The following is a 15,787-nucleotide window of genomic DNA, read 5'->3' on the forward strand; positions in this document are numbered from 1 at the left end:
ACAAGTGTCACTTGCGTTACAGGTTTGTTACAGGTATGTTACTGGTGAATTACAAGCGTCACTTGGGTGTCACAAGTAAACAGAAATTCGTATCAATAGTTTTATAAATATTAGGGTTAAAAATAGTTTCCTCTTTCCTTACATTAATTGAATTAATAAATGACGCGAAATAATGAGATTGAATATAAATTGATTGATAGCTCTAGGCCTTTCGTGTTGCAAATAACACATCATCATTTCTGATACAGAAATGAGTAGGAAGTCCAGGTACATCCGTTCAAGGGAACTATTCTAGCTAGAGTAGTTCTCTTCAACGGATCTACCTAGACTTCCTAGTCATTTCTGCAACAGTGCAAGTCCTAATAATGTGTTGATTTGCAACACGAAATGAAGAGAGTTATCATTTAACTCCCCGCGTGGTTTTGTGTGTGTGTGTATATATATATATATATATATATATATATATATATATATATATATATATATATATATATATCGGCCGATTCCCACCAAGGCAGGGTGGCCCGAAAAAGAAAAACTTTCATCATCATTCACTCCATCACTGTCTTGCCAGAGGGGTGCTTTACACTACAGTTATGAAACTGCAACATTAACACCCCTCCTTTAGAGTGCAGACACTGTACTTCCCATTTCCAGGACTCGAGTCCGGCCTGCCGGTTTCCCTGAATCCCTTCATAAATGTTACTTTGCTCACACTCCAACAGCACGTCAAGTATTAAAAACCATTTGTCTCCATTCACTATCAAATACGCTCACGCATGCTTGCTGGAAGTCCAAGCCCCTCGCACACAAAACCTCCTTTACCCCCTCCCTCCAACCTTTCCTAGGCCGACCCCTACCCCGCCTTCCTTCCACTACGGATTTATACACTCTCGAAGTCATTCTGTTTTGTTCCATGAGTTGATGAGAAGAATTAAATCGGACGAGGATGAGGCAGGACTGCAAAGAGACCTGGACAGGCTGGACATGTGGTCCAGTAACTGGCTTCTCGAATTCAATCCAGCCAAATGCAAAGTCATGAAGATTGGGGAGTGGCAAAGAAGACCGCAGACAGAGTATAGGCTAGGTGGACAAAGACTACAGACCTCACTCAGGGAGAAAGACCTTGGGGTGACCATAACACCGAGCACATCACCGGAGGCACACATCAACCAAATAACTGATGCAGCATACGGGCGCCTGGCAAACCTGAGAATAGCGTTCCGATACCTTAATAAGGAATCGTTCAAGACACTGTACACTGTGTATGTTAGGCCCACACTGGAGTATGCAGCACCAGTCTGTAACCCACACCTGGTCAAGCACGTCAAGAAGTTAGAGAAAGTACAAAGGTTTGCAACAAGGCTAGTCCCAGAGCTCAAGGGAATGTCGTACGAGGAAAGGTTAAGGGAAATCGGACTGACGACACTGGAGGACAGAAGGGTCAGGGGAGACATGATAACGACATACAAGATCCTGCGGGGAATAGACAAGGTGGACAGAGATAGGATGTTCCAGAGAGGGGACACAGGGACAAGGGGTCACAACTGGAAGCTGAAGACTCAGACGAGTCACAGGGACGTTAGGAAGTATTTCTTCAGTCATAGAGTTGTCAGCAAGTGGAATAGCCTAGCAAGTGAAGTAGTGGAGGCAGGAACCATACATAGTTTTAAGAAGAGGTATGACAAAGCTCAGGAAGCAGAGAGAGAGAGGACCCAGTAGCGATCAGTGAAGAGGCGGGGCCAGGATCTGAGTCTCGACCCCTGCAACCACAATTAGGTGAGTACAATTAGGTGAGTACACACACACACACACACACACACACACACACACACACACACACACACACACACACACACACACACACACACACAAACAAACAAACAAACAAACACTAGCTGCGATGGTACCATTGTAGCAACAATCATATTTCAAATTTTCCTGTGTTGATTCGACCTTTGTTTTGAGGTAAACTGCGGCCGGTGCTGCCTAACTCACCCGCGGCCCTCGCAACACCACTGCAAAAATATATATACCGACCCAGAGAGAGAAATTCACTTTAGAATTGTTGTGTATGCTCGATTGTGTCAGAAAATAGTGCATGATCAGATTTCCCGAATTTTGCTCAGTATTTCGCGTGAATTTTTGTATTTTCTAAAAACTGGGCTCATCCCGGCCAGGATATTGTAGCCTTGCATCACAAGGTACAGGTCAAAGGTCGCGTTAACAGTGTCCGTTTTTAAACACTAACTTTGGTTTCCTGTGACAAGAGATCAAAGGTCGGGGTCACGAGAATTACCACAGCCTTCCCCACTACCTCCGCCTCAGCCTTCCCCACCACCACTACGATCTTCCCCACTACCACCACCACAACCTTCCCCACTACCACCACCACAACCTTCCCCACTACCACCACCACAACCTTCCCCACTACCACCACCACAACCTTCCCCACTACCACCGCACACTCCCCATCACCGCCACAACCACCATGGTACTACCACTCCACCACACTGTCTCCTCATCATGTACTCACTAACCACGTCAACATAACTACTCAAGCTCTTTTAAACTTCTTAATAAGAAATCTAGCCACCACTAAGCTTCACAGACTCAAACAACTTTTGCTCTTCCAACACAGTTTTACAGAGCCTCTAAGCTTGCCAGAGCTTGAATAATGCGAATAAAATGCTTAATAATAATAATAATAATAATAATAATAATAATAATAATAATAATAATAATAATAATAATAATAATAATAATAATTATTATTATTATTATTATTATTATTATTATTATTATTATTATTATTATTATTATTATTATTATTATTATTATTATAATAATAATAATAATAATAATAATAATAATTATAATAATAATAATTATAATAATAATAATAATAATAATTCTCTTCCTCATCATTTTCTTCTTCTTTTTCTTCTTATTCTACTTCTTCTTTAGTGAGAATTTCATGTGAACAAAAAGCAAATATCAGAAATATAAATAAGAAGTATTTCAACAAGTACTGTACATGTACACTTTGCCCCGTGATGACCATGATAGTATTTGCAGGTGTTTTACTGGTTCACTGCGGTGGTGTTTATCCTGCTGCCGCTGGTGCTGCTGGCGGTGTTCAACTCCTTCCTGATCCATGTGGTGAGACAGAGCAGAACACAGAGACGCACCATGACAAACCAGAGAGTAGAGAGGGACACTCACTCACAGTCACAGGAATATAAGATCACAGTAATGCTCATCGCTGTGGTTCTCCTGGCTCTCTTGTGTCAGCTTCCCGTGGCTATCCTACTTCTCTACCAGTCCTTCTACGTGGTAAGTGGGCGAGTGTGTTGTTAGAAGGAAGTCTTTACAGTGAAGTGCACTCACGGTTGTGTTAGTTCATTCGCAAGGAAAAACTACTCGATGTGGGTCTTTGTCATTAAACCAATTGCACTAGAAGTATGGTGGGTGTAGAAGAGGGGCTTGTAGGTGTCTAAGGACACATTTAATAATGGAGTAGTCCTTAACTCCATGGTAAGCCATGACAGCAGCGACAGTTGCCTTATTAGTGCTTGACTTAGTGGTCTGATTGGACTTCGTGGTCTGAGTGGACTTAGTGGTCTGAGTAGAGTTTTGGTGAAATTACCATTTTAGGGTCACGTGAAAATTCACAACCCTGTCCCTTCCAAGTGAAAATTCTTATATGTGTTTGTTAAAGCACTTGTACGTTACAGAAATTCTAGCAAAGATAGGTAAGGATGTTAGATTAGCTTTATTCACATTACTAAAAGTACCATATTTAAAATTTGCTGAACTTTAGATAAGTGTTATCCCCAGGGGTGAATTTTAGGGTAATCTCTATTTGCAGCTGTATGTTTGTTGCTACTGGAGCAGAGTTACATTAGATGTGTGTGAAAAAATCTGTATGCGTGTGCCTCTATTTAGGTTTGTGTACATAACTTGACTATACACCAGCGCGAGAGATGCATCAGTATTGAAGTTATTAAGGTGAGTTAGAAAGAGGTTATTTACGCAAAAAAAGCGTTTTAATTTTGTCTTTATGCAACGTTATCACAGTTTGTGTAACTCAATTTTTATTGTGTTTGCCATATACTTGTCTACGCCTATGAGAGTTGAGTGACTAACGCAGACGAACTGAACAAAAACTCAGCCATAAATTTATAGTTTTGAAACATGGTTACATACACTGAAAATAAAAACGAGACGAGAAGAAAACGCCCTCCTTAATGTTAGATTTGCCATACTTTCACAGAATATATAGTGCTGATCCTTGGTGTACTGAGAATACCCAGTAGTAGTAGTGGTACCAGCAGTAGTAGTAGCAGTGGTAGTGGTGGTACCAACAGCAGTAGAAGTAGTAGTAGTGGTAGTGATGGTGGTACCAGCAGTAGTAGTAGTAGTAGTAGTGGTGGTAGTAGCAACAGCGGCAGTAGTGGTAGTGGGGTACCAGCAGCAGTGGTAGTATTAGTACCATTAGTAAAATTAGAAATAAAGGTAGTAGGATTATTAATGGTATTACAGTAGAAGTAGTGGTATTCATAGTAGTAGTAGTAATAGTAACAGTAATAACAATAGTATTAAAGTAAACGCAGTACAGTAGTAATAATACTAATAATAGTAATGCTAGTATTACAGTAAAAGTAATAATATTATCAGTATTACTAGCACCAGTAGTAATACTAGCACTGGTACTAGCATTATAGCAGTAGCACTACTGGTAGTATTGATATAATAAGAGTAGACGTAGCACTACTAATACCAATAGTAGTGTTAATTGTAGAAATGGTACTAGTAATTGTAACCATCAAACACGTAAGAAGATGTAACACTGATTAGTACGAGTAACCAGACAGACACTGTATTCCAAACTTTGCAAGAATCACCGCGGTTCACCGCTAGCAACGTTATCAGGCAATACTTGAGGTAGCCTTCATCACACTCACAACTCAGAGCACCTGCTGACTCTGGAACATCAGCAAGCTACCTCCGTGTCCAGCAGTGATGTAGCACGTAAATAAAATGAATTTAGTGCATTCTTAGTGGCGTTACACGAGACATATTGATCGCCGACTCATCTAAATGTAAATATGTTTACCCCCTTTTATTCACCGACTTATCTTTGTTTTCTTGTCCCTTTTCCTATCTCTTCTTGCATATTTGAACTGCCCTTCCTGTGTCTTCTTTATTTGGTATTCTGCCTTTCCATCCTATTCTCGATAGTTACCGTCGCGTTTGTGTTTTCTTTACTGCTTATTATCTGCCCTTGTTCTTTCGTTATAAGTATCCATATGTTAAAAATTGCGCTGTTCCATCTCTGTCTAACAGTCTAAACCCAACTCGATCGCCTTCTACATCGAGCTTGGCTTAGGCAACATCTTCAACTTGCTGTCGGCCATCAACGCCGCTTGCAACTTTGTATTGTACTGTGCCATGAGCGACAAGTACCGGCGCACCTTCCTGCGCACCTTCTGCTCCCGCTGGTACCGTCAGCCCTCGCCGCTGCACTCCTGGATGGCTACGGCTTACAGCAATGTGGAGGATGGAAGTCCACGCTTCTCCAGGATGTCCTCCATGCGCATGTCTCGCCGCTCTTCACACAGGTTTGTCTGAGATAAGAAGGGATTTGTGGGGTTGTGGGTAAGGTTTGTTGATGGTAGGGTTGCAGGGTCTTGAGCTGGGGCTTGGCTTGGGGTATGACAGGGAGACGAACAGAAAGACACCGTCAAGATTCATGCAGAGCTACACTGACGAGACAATAGCAGAAGCTCTCTCTCTCTCTCTCTCTCTCTCTCTCTCTCTCTCTCTCTCTCTCTCTCTCTCTCTCTCTCTCTCTCTCTCTCTCTCTCTCTCTCTCTCTCTCTCTCTCTCTCTCTCTCTCTCTCTCTCTCTCTCTCTCTCTCTCTCTCTCTCTCTCTCTCTCTCTCTCTCTCTCTCTCTCTCTCTCCCTCTCTCTCTCTCCTTACCTCTTTGTTTAACACATGGCGAGATGGTAGAGACAGGACCCATACTTAGCTTTAAGAAGAGGTATGATAGGACTCACGAAGCCAGGATACACACAAAGCTCAAATTTAGTATATATTTTGCATGCAACTGCTAAATACTAGCGAAAAGACAGCCATTATATTTACAATTTATATTATCTAAATCTGTAACCTTAATAAAAGTTATAGATTTAGATAATATAAATTAAAATATACTGTACAATGTTTACATGAGTGTAAGCTCTTGGACCGCCTCACCTGTCGCTCCTGACACAGGTCGTGCTGTCGACAATACTGAAGACACCACACGGGTTGTAGAAGAAGCTTTCATGTGGGGGGGAGAACAACGTTTAGCTCTACGTAGAGCTTTATCTAGTTATGATTTGATAGAGCTCTACACAGAGTGAAACGTTGTTCCAGTGAATGGTTGATCATCAACTTGCCTTTTTTTTCCTAGGTTAAGTTGGCACCTAAGAATGTGTTTCAGGGTAGACTGTTGTAGATCCTTCATCTTCTCTGGCAGTGATGACTTAACTAGTTATTCACCTACCATTCACAGATAGCCAACACTAGAGAGGAAACCATCCTCGACGTTTCGGTCTCCAAAGTGTGGGTTATTTTGTGAATAGTTGCAGCCACGATATTGCGGCTATTATTCTTTATTACCTACGACTTTTATTGGTAACATAAATCCCCTGGAAGACCAGATTTGTATTTCAGTTTTCTGTTCTCACTATTCTTGTCTCAATCTCCATTCTTCTCCCTATCTAGTTTACCTCATTAAAACTGATGTACGAAAAATTTTGTTTTAAAAGGAACACTGTACGTTGTTCTCATGTGGTTTAGATAATAATGATTTAGATTGTAGAGGACAGATGGTATTAACAGCAGTGTAAGATAACTGTACAGTCTTGTGTACTCTATGTATATTATCAGGCGTAATAACATTGACTAACCTGTCTCTCACCTGTGTGTCCAAGCTAATGCTTTACCCCATCACTATCAGAGCGGGTGGGAAGACAGGGAGATGCCTCAGCCGTCACTAGCAGAGCGGGCGGGAGGACATGGAGGCGAACCGGTCCTTTCAGTGGGTAGCCGGGTGGTGGGTTGGAAGGTAGGCTGGCGGATGGGCGGGCGGGCGTTCTGACAAGAGCTCTGACGCCGAGGGCAGCGTTGCTTGCATAATTATGAAGTTGGGATTAGCTAATGACGACATAAAATTTGCATAAAAATGACGAGAGAGTCAGACAAGATTATTTGGAGAATATCTCCCGAATGCTGAGATTTTTTCTTAAATGTAAAATGTAGGGAGACTAATGTCAGAATTGGTTTATACGTTACATAGATAAAAAAAATAACATCAAGATTATATGAGAATAATGCCATTATAGGAGAAATGTAGCATTAAAATTATGTCAGATATGAAAATAGTGTCAGGTTACAGCAGCACCAGAACCACAGACTGGACTAAAATTACTGTGAGAGACTCTAAGCTGCTTACCACCAGGCGTCTCTAACGCTCTTGGTTAAAGTAGACAGTCGAAGACTCAACCACCACAGCATAGTAACTGAACATTTCGTACGATCATTCACAGTTTCTATCACAAAATAGCGACTGAACACTTCGTACTGGCATTCGCAACTTCTGCCACAACAAAATAGTGAGGGAACATTTCCTGGGCACATTCGCTCTAGGATGGAAAACCACATTCATGCTGACAGTGTGCAGTAAAACAGACTACGAGCGAGAGTTCAGACTTACTAGTAGCGTGTGCCGGTCATCACTCTCACTTTTCGTCACGCCACAAGCGATTCCGTTGAATACCATTTAGCATGACGTAGGAGCGACTGTGAAGTGGCGGTCATCTTGACGTATGTTCATCTGTAGAGTAGCAGCTAACACGAGGTAGGACGTAGTAAGAGGCAACGTATCTCTCTTTCGTGGTAATTCTCGCGATTTTTATTAGCGTTATCATTTATTATTATTATTATTATTATTATTATTATTATTATTATTATTATTATTATTATTATTATTATTATTATTATTATTAAATTCATAGGGAAGCGCTAATCCGTATGGGTCATTATCACGTCTGGGAAATAGGAGGTAATCAGTTTTGAAGCAGTGAACGAAAGGGTAGCTCAGATTCCATGGATCAAGAATCCTTCACCTGTATTAAGGCTTTCTGAATATTGGGTTGTAGCAGCAGGCAGTGTTGGGTGTTGAGCTACGCCTGCAGTGTAGCTCTCCCTCCCACAGGAGCAGCGGGTCAGGGAGCCCCCGAGGGAGCCCTACCCATGGTCGTGGGCAGAGCATGGGCAGGCCTAGGCACTTCCTGACAGTGCCCAGCCCCTCACGCAACCCTTCTCCCACCCTCCTGACGCCCACCAAGGTAGCACTACACCCAGCCCCTGATGATGTCTCGCGTCCACTCCTCAGGAAGGTGTGTCCCTGGCATCCTCTTACACACCTCCGTAACCTGCCGTGTTACCGCTTACCCCACCTCTGCCTCCTTTACTCTGTGTGTGTGTGTGTGTGTGTATCCTGCCGAATAGGTAAAACTTGCGATTTTGGCTTAAATAGCAACGCTCTTCTTGCCAAATAAGGCAATTGAAAAATTGTGTATGGAATAATTTCGCAAAAATCATTTTGAACCTAACGAAAAAAATATATTTAATTTTGTTTGCTCATTATTAAATTTTTGTAAACTTATCTAAAATATATTTAGTTGAATTAGGCTGAATTAAATTGTGCTTGTTATAATAAGGTTAGGTAAGTTTTCTAAGGTTCTTTTGGTACAAAATTATAAATTTTTACATTATCATAAATCTTTAAACGCATAAGAGAAAATTTTAGAAAGAACTTAATTTTAAATGAATTCCTGCTAACTGACCAGTTTTACCTATTTTCGGCACGACATATATATATATATATATATATATATATATATATATATATATATATATATATATATATATATATATATATATATATATATATATATATATATATATATATATATATATAATGTGTATATTTAACGTGTGTCAGTTAAGTGTTGCATTTACCGTTTTTTTTTTTAATTTTTAATGTTTGTGTCGAAGATTTGTCTGACGCTTGTTTGTAAAGGCGGAAGTATAACAAAACTCTTCCTGATGCTGTCTCTCCCTCAGCCGACTGCCTTGAAGAGATCTGCATGTGTTTGCTATCAAGGTTTAAAGCTGTTGTCTGCTGCTTCTTGTGCCACGCATGTATTCTTTTCTCTGAGTTTTGATTTGCTGATACTTTTCAGTAGTAAGTAAACACGATATCACAAAACAAGCGAGGCATGACAAGTTATAATGAGTTCTCAGAAGAATACAATTAAAAGAAAAAAAATCAGTAGACTTATTTTTACATAATAAAAAATGAAAAAGTTCGCAAATGTTTTTATAGATATATTGTAAAGGAGTTTATAGACACCAGAATTTTGGTCGTACGATTAAAATTCAGCTGTCTATAAACGCCTTTACGTTATACTTGTAAAAAACATTTGTCAATTTTTCCTCTTTATTATGTAAAAAGAACTCTTGTGAAAACATTTTCTTTTTAATTGTATCCTCCTGAGAATTCATTCTAAAAACAGCTTGTTTTGTGATAACCTGTCTGCTTATTCTGTTTTACAAGATGTTGGCAGCCTCCACACATCCCTGGTGCCCATCTTCGTCAGCCTTCGTCCAATAAAGCCACGTCAACGTGATATCCACTCTTGGATACCCTGAAATCTTTTCCAAATTATCTTCAGGTTTCTTCACTATTCTAATACTATTTTTATGTTTCTAACAGTTCTTAAATATCAAGAGGTCCCAATATCTCAGATGTTTTCAAATATTTTTAACTCTTCTTGCCAATTTAAAGGTTTCTCATTTTTAATATAAGTCTTCTTTTCAACTGTACCAAATTTTCCTCTCCTCCGTTCTTCCAAAGATTACATATCCCATCTCAGTTATCCAGAACCCTTCCCAGCTCTGTTTTGTCTTACGGTATTACGTATTTACAAAGTCTGCCAACTCATCTTACCTTTTGACTCAACGCGGACTAGTTTCTTTGTCATCTGGCAGTCTCTTCCGAACGTATATTGTAAGTCTTATGCGTTAACTTCGAGAAAAATATAATTTCAATCTTCACCTTTCTTGTTTGGTCACTGTTGCTATGTCTGCTTACACCTGGTCTGGTCCCTGATTGTCGTGAATGTGCTTACACCTGCTCTAGTCCCTGATTGTCGTGAATGTGCTTACACCTGCTCTAGTCCCTGATTGTTGTGAATGTGCTTACACCTGCTCTAGTCCCTGATTGTTGTGAATGTTCTTACACCTGCTCTAGTCCCTGATTGTTGTGAATGTGCTTACACCTGCTCTAGTCCCTGATTGTTGTGAATGTGCTTACACCTGCTCTGGTCCCTGATTGTTGTGAATGTGCTTACACTTACTCTGGTCCCTGATTGTTGTGAATGTGCTTACACCTGCTCTGGTTTATGATTGTCGTGAATGTGCTTACACCTGATCTGGTCCATGATTGTCGTGAATGTGCTTACATCTTCTCTGGTCCCTGATTGTTGTGAATGTGCTTACACCTGCTCTGGTCCCTGATTGTTGTGAATGTGCTTACACCTGCTCTGGTTCATGATTGTCGTGAATGTGCTTACATCTACTCTGCTCCCTGATTGTTGTGAATGTGCTTACACCTGCTCTGGTCCCTGATTGTTGTGAATGTGCTTACACCTGCTCTGGTTCATGATTGTCGTGAATGTGCTTACATCTTCTCTGGTCCCTGATTGTTGTGAATGTGCTTACACCTGCTCTGGTCCCTGATTGTTGTGAATGTGCTTACACCTGCTCTGGTTCATGATTGTTGTGAATGTGCTTTCACCTGCTCAGGTCCCTGATTGTTGTGAATGTGCTTACACCTGCTCTGGTTCATGATTGTCGTGAATGTGCTTACACCTGCTCTGGTCACTAATTGTTGTGAATGTGTTTACACCTGCTCTGGTTCATGATTGTCGTGAATGTGTTTACACCTGCTCTGGTCACTAATTGTTGTGAATGTGTTTACACCTGCTCTGGCTTCTGATTGTGTGGTGTGTTCAGAGGTTGATCATCTTGCAACTGCTGTTATGGTGCTGTACAGTATATACCTTCCTCGTAGCGTAAATGGTTATTATATTTACTTCTCATTAGTGTTTAAATGTACCACTAACTTAAGTATTTAGGTTACATATTGTCAATGCGTCACTTACGTACAGTAATAAATTAATTATATTTAAAATTAATACTCCGCATGATCACTGGCTTATGATTCGTTTATTGTTTAAAATACACTTTACGAACTTTAGTTTCACTCTCTTCTTGTTCAGTAAGCAACACTCTTATATCAGCAATTCTTTAAGTTCATTGCACTGGTCGCCGTTGCCTAGCGGTAAGAGTAGCGACTCTCATTGCTGAGGTCCAGGTAATAAACCCTGGACATTACTATATATTTAAGTTTACTATCCTTCAACTTTCGCTAGTTATTGTACTTCATTATAGCTTTCAATAGTTCCTGCTCCTCTCTGTTCTTCGGTTATAATTTATCACTTATTATTTCTAATTATTTGAATTTACCTTTTTATGTTATAATTTCTTAAATATTTTGTCCTTTGCGTTTATTACTTATTCCATCCCTCTCATCGCTCTGGGTCTCTAGTGTTGCTCTCTCGTTTCTGTCCTTAGTTATGGCTCTCTTAATTCTCCTTAATGATAGGTTTGTGGTGAGTGACCTATGCTTCTATCCCCAGACAAACTCGGTCAACAGTGGTAACTCGTGTGTGAGTACACCGTCTACAACTGCTAGTCTTCTTAACGGATCTCCCAACACCCAACTTCCACCTGCAGCACCACCCGGACCTGCCCGACGTCTAGCCCGCAGCCTCTCCAAGATCCTCACCCGGCGGAACACGTCCAGTATGCAGATGGCCGGCACTCATATCGTCATCACCTGCCAACAACCCTCCTTGGACGAGCAGACAGCCCTTTGAACTGTTCATAGATGAAGAAACAGCCTCTTTACGAATTTTTGGTGCTTCTGGTTAGCTTCGACCAAGCATAAAAACCTGTTATGCCAACGGTTGCATGTGTAGATGCTAAGAAATACCTGTATTTGCGCAGTCTTGGAACTGACAATTGTACAATGTGTGGATTTTTGTCGTGCGTTTTATGTTAAGATGATACATGCCAGTGCACTCTCTCGAATGTTACGTGTGAACAGTAAGAGCTCAAGCCACAAGTTTGCGCATTTATAAAGAAAAAATTGATGGAATGCAGACACTGTTTGAGCACAATTTATGAACTGTTTATATATATGTGTGTGTGTGTGTGTGTGTGTGTATGTGTGTGTGTGTGTGTGTGTGTGTGTGTGTGTGTGTGTGTGTGTGTGTGTGTGTGTGTGTGTGTGTGTGTGTGTGTATGTGTGCAGAAGTCTGGGAACGTATATGACAATAAGATATAAAAAATAGTTCTATAAAGTTACAATCTCTCTTCACAGTGAAAGATGATTCTACATTATGTGTATATAGATGTTGAATTTGGACCAAGTTATATAATAATGCACAGCTAATTTATAATAATAATTGGCCATTTTTCGTGTCAAGTATTGGGTTAAAAAAATATGCTGAGACTGAATCGTCTACCTATTTTCATACACTCAGAAAGTATTATGTATATATATATATATATATATATATATATATATATATATATATATATATATATATATATATATATATATATATATATATATATATATTATATATATATATATATATATATATATATATATATATATATATATATATATATATATATATATATATATATATATGTTAACATTGGATATCATAAAACTTAAAAGGTTTATCGACTGTACATAATATTTGTATTTTAAGCAAAGTTATATCCAAAGAAAATATTTTGGAGAGTTTTCACTGAATGTGTATTGCGTACATTTTGTGAGCGAGCCTCGTCCAGGTTCATCTCGCACAAGGCTTTCAGAATCACTGTTGTTTGGCTCAGAAGTGTCAGTTCATACTTTACGAGTTAGGAAAGATGTAAGCACAGGGTAGTTCAAAAGTACCTTCAAATATACATTATACAACAAAGAGTCTTTGTAGGTCAGTGTCGGGTTCCGCTCGACGTGGTAGAGAAGTCAACGAGTTCTGATGTAGATGAAGACATGAAACACCTTAAGTCTTTATTATAACAATTTTTCGTTCAAGTTACATCAAGCTTTGTTATAACTCGGTAAATCTCTCCTTGAGCGAAACATTGTGTTATGTATCTTCATCTTTGGTTCAACATGAGACGTTGCCGTGGTTGGTTCACGGTGATGTGATTAACGATAGTGCTGCATCAGTCGTACCTCAGCTACGTCTTACAGTGTTCTGTAATCATGCAAGTTCCCGGAGAGAAATGTGACCGAGTGTATAGTGTGCATGGTCCAACTTGAGGTGGCAGTTTTTTTTTTTTTTTTGTCAGGAGAAATGGGAAAATTTTCCTGACGCAGGTCTCATGTGATGACCCACTTATGAAAATTTTGGTCGTATAGCCAAGGCCTGCGGCTGGTTTACTGATCCACCTCGTAAAAAAAATAAATGTCACGTCATAAAATATGTCAGCAGGTTTTTAACCTCGTTTAGAAAACAAGGAATCACCAGCCGGAAGTGCGCAAACATTACTGACACCCTCCTGGTTCCTGGGTTAAGAAAAAAGACTATTAACAGCTCTAGGCTCATTAAAACTGTATATCACCTGCGTGCCACCAGTAAGAATAATTTAATCCTTCATATAAAGATTAAAGCAAACTGACTCTGACCGCGGGTACAAATCCCGCCCGTGGTATGGTTTTTTAAAGCAAACTATATGTTGACAAAAATATACTTTTCTGGGTATATATGGTTGGTTTACATTGGGTTAAAATTCTGTTGACTATCAGAGTGTTACGAAGGCTACATGTAATCTTTACACCACAAGTCAAAAACACCTTATTCCCTAATTTATTTTCAGTGTATTTATGCCGAAACATACCTCTTGGTATATATTTATCTCATTCTGTTACAGTATGATGCTGATGAAAAAATTAGATAATGGACATATGTAATTTCATTACATTAAATCGTTTTGAATGACAAGAATAATACATTTATATTTTGATTAACGTACGTACTAGTTTTTAAAATAGTCATCTGTCTTTAGTTTAAACAGATAAATTGCACTTAACACAATAAATGCGAGAGGATAATCAATATTTTGCAAACGCGTATAAATATGATGCTTTTGGAGTATTAGTCAATACAGTTGTGACTGTATACACTTACAAGCTGAAATTATATTTGCTGCATTTCTAGACGTGCGTGAATTCTTATTCTGAAGGGCATTTTCAGGTCGAACAATTTGGAAGGATATCTGAAATTAATTAATTTCATACTTGACATCTCAGAAACCCTCCTACCTCATATGGGGAGCAGGGGGATGGTGGTAGGGTGGGGTTGGCACTGACCATTCTAAGTGTAACCGTGGCTGATGACACATCTGCACTACGCTACTCTGAGAATTCTCTCCCTGCTTTAGTTGCTCTCTTGCAACATTGCATAGCTCCTGATGACGCACTGAGAAGTGTGAAAGTACTTGAGCTAAAGATTTCCATCCCCCGTGGCTTGTCTTGTATATATATATATATATATATATATATATATATATATATATATATATATATATATATATATATATATATATATATATATATATATATATACATATACATACATACATACATATATATTTGTCGAGAGACTCGGAAGTGGAAGGTAGAAGCACAAGTCGAAGATTTACCAGTGTACCATGAAGATTGTACAACATGCTTATGTTTGACTTGCCGTATTCGAATTTCTCGACAACTCTCAATAGAGGTACGATTGTTTATCATAGTTAGTCCAAATTCTTTGACGACTGTGAACAAAAGTTTACCTCGTCACTGTCAGTGGGGATGATATGAGGTCTCTGCAAAAACTTGCATTTAGTCAAAGCTGGTGGCTGTTAACATTAAATTTCTGCAGCATTTTGCTGCTTGCCTCCTTTCTTCCCTACACCTGCTTCCCTCCACTTGCTCTCCTCCACCTGCTTCCCAACACATGCTTCCCTCCACTTGCTTTCCTCCACCTGCTTCCCTACACATGCTTCCCTCCACTTGCTCTCCTCCACCTGCTTCCCTTCACCTGCTTCCCTTAGCCTTACTAACTACTTACCTCCTCCGGCTTCATTCCAAATACCTTCATTATGCTGCTTCTCTTCCTGCGGTTGCTTTCCTCCAGCTGATTCCCCCCTGCCTCCCTATAATTGTCTTCCTCTTCCTGCCTCCCTCTTGCTTCCTTCTGCTGCCTGGCTTCAGTTACCTCCCTCCACCTGCCTCTCTCCGTTTGCTTTTGTTCACCTGCTTCTTTCCACCTCCTTCCGTCTTGCTACTGTCTCCCTCTTATAACCCCCTGCTGCCTTCCTCATGCCTTTAACCAGGTACCTTCCTTCTGATGCCCCCCTCTACCTCTCTGCAGCTGCCCTTCTGCTCTCTCCCTTCCTCCCTCCTGCATACTACATCCTTCCTGCTGCCTCCCTTCATGTACCTCCATCCAGCTGTCTACCTTAGTGTACCTCCCTCTTTCACTCTTTAATTATCAGTTTTGTATTGAACACTCAACATTCCTCCCCTCAAACAG

The 15,787-nt window shown here is 39.9% G+C and overlaps 1 protein-coding gene across 3 annotated transcripts in view; it reads left to right on the top strand.

The window, feature by feature from the left end:
• LOC128693288 (FMRFamide receptor) overlaps positions 1-12,725 on the top strand; it is a 525,101-nt gene extending 512,376 nt beyond the window's left edge. For 2 of the 3 annotated variants that reach the window (XM_053782882.2, XM_053782883.2), the window contains 4 exons: positions 3,079-3,336; positions 5,350-5,624; positions 8,269-8,452; positions 11,822-12,725. In XM_053782882.2, the coding sequence (XP_053638857.1) occupies positions 3,079-3,336; positions 5,350-5,624; positions 8,269-8,452; positions 11,822-12,061 (957 nt within the window). In that variant the 3' untranslated portion in view covers positions 12,062-12,725. The remainder of the gene's footprint in view (positions 1-3,078; positions 3,337-5,349; positions 5,625-8,268; positions 8,453-11,821) is intronic. The other variant, XM_053782884.2, reaches the window with a different exon arrangement.
• The last annotated feature ends 3,062 nt before the right edge of the window (positions 12,726-15,787 follow it).

The sequence above is a fragment of the Cherax quadricarinatus genome, chromosome 28 (genome assembly GCF_038502225.1).
Source record: "Cherax quadricarinatus isolate ZL_2023a chromosome 28, ASM3850222v1, whole genome shotgun sequence".
Lineage (NCBI taxonomy): Eukaryota > Metazoa > Arthropoda > Malacostraca > Decapoda > Parastacidae > Cherax > Cherax quadricarinatus.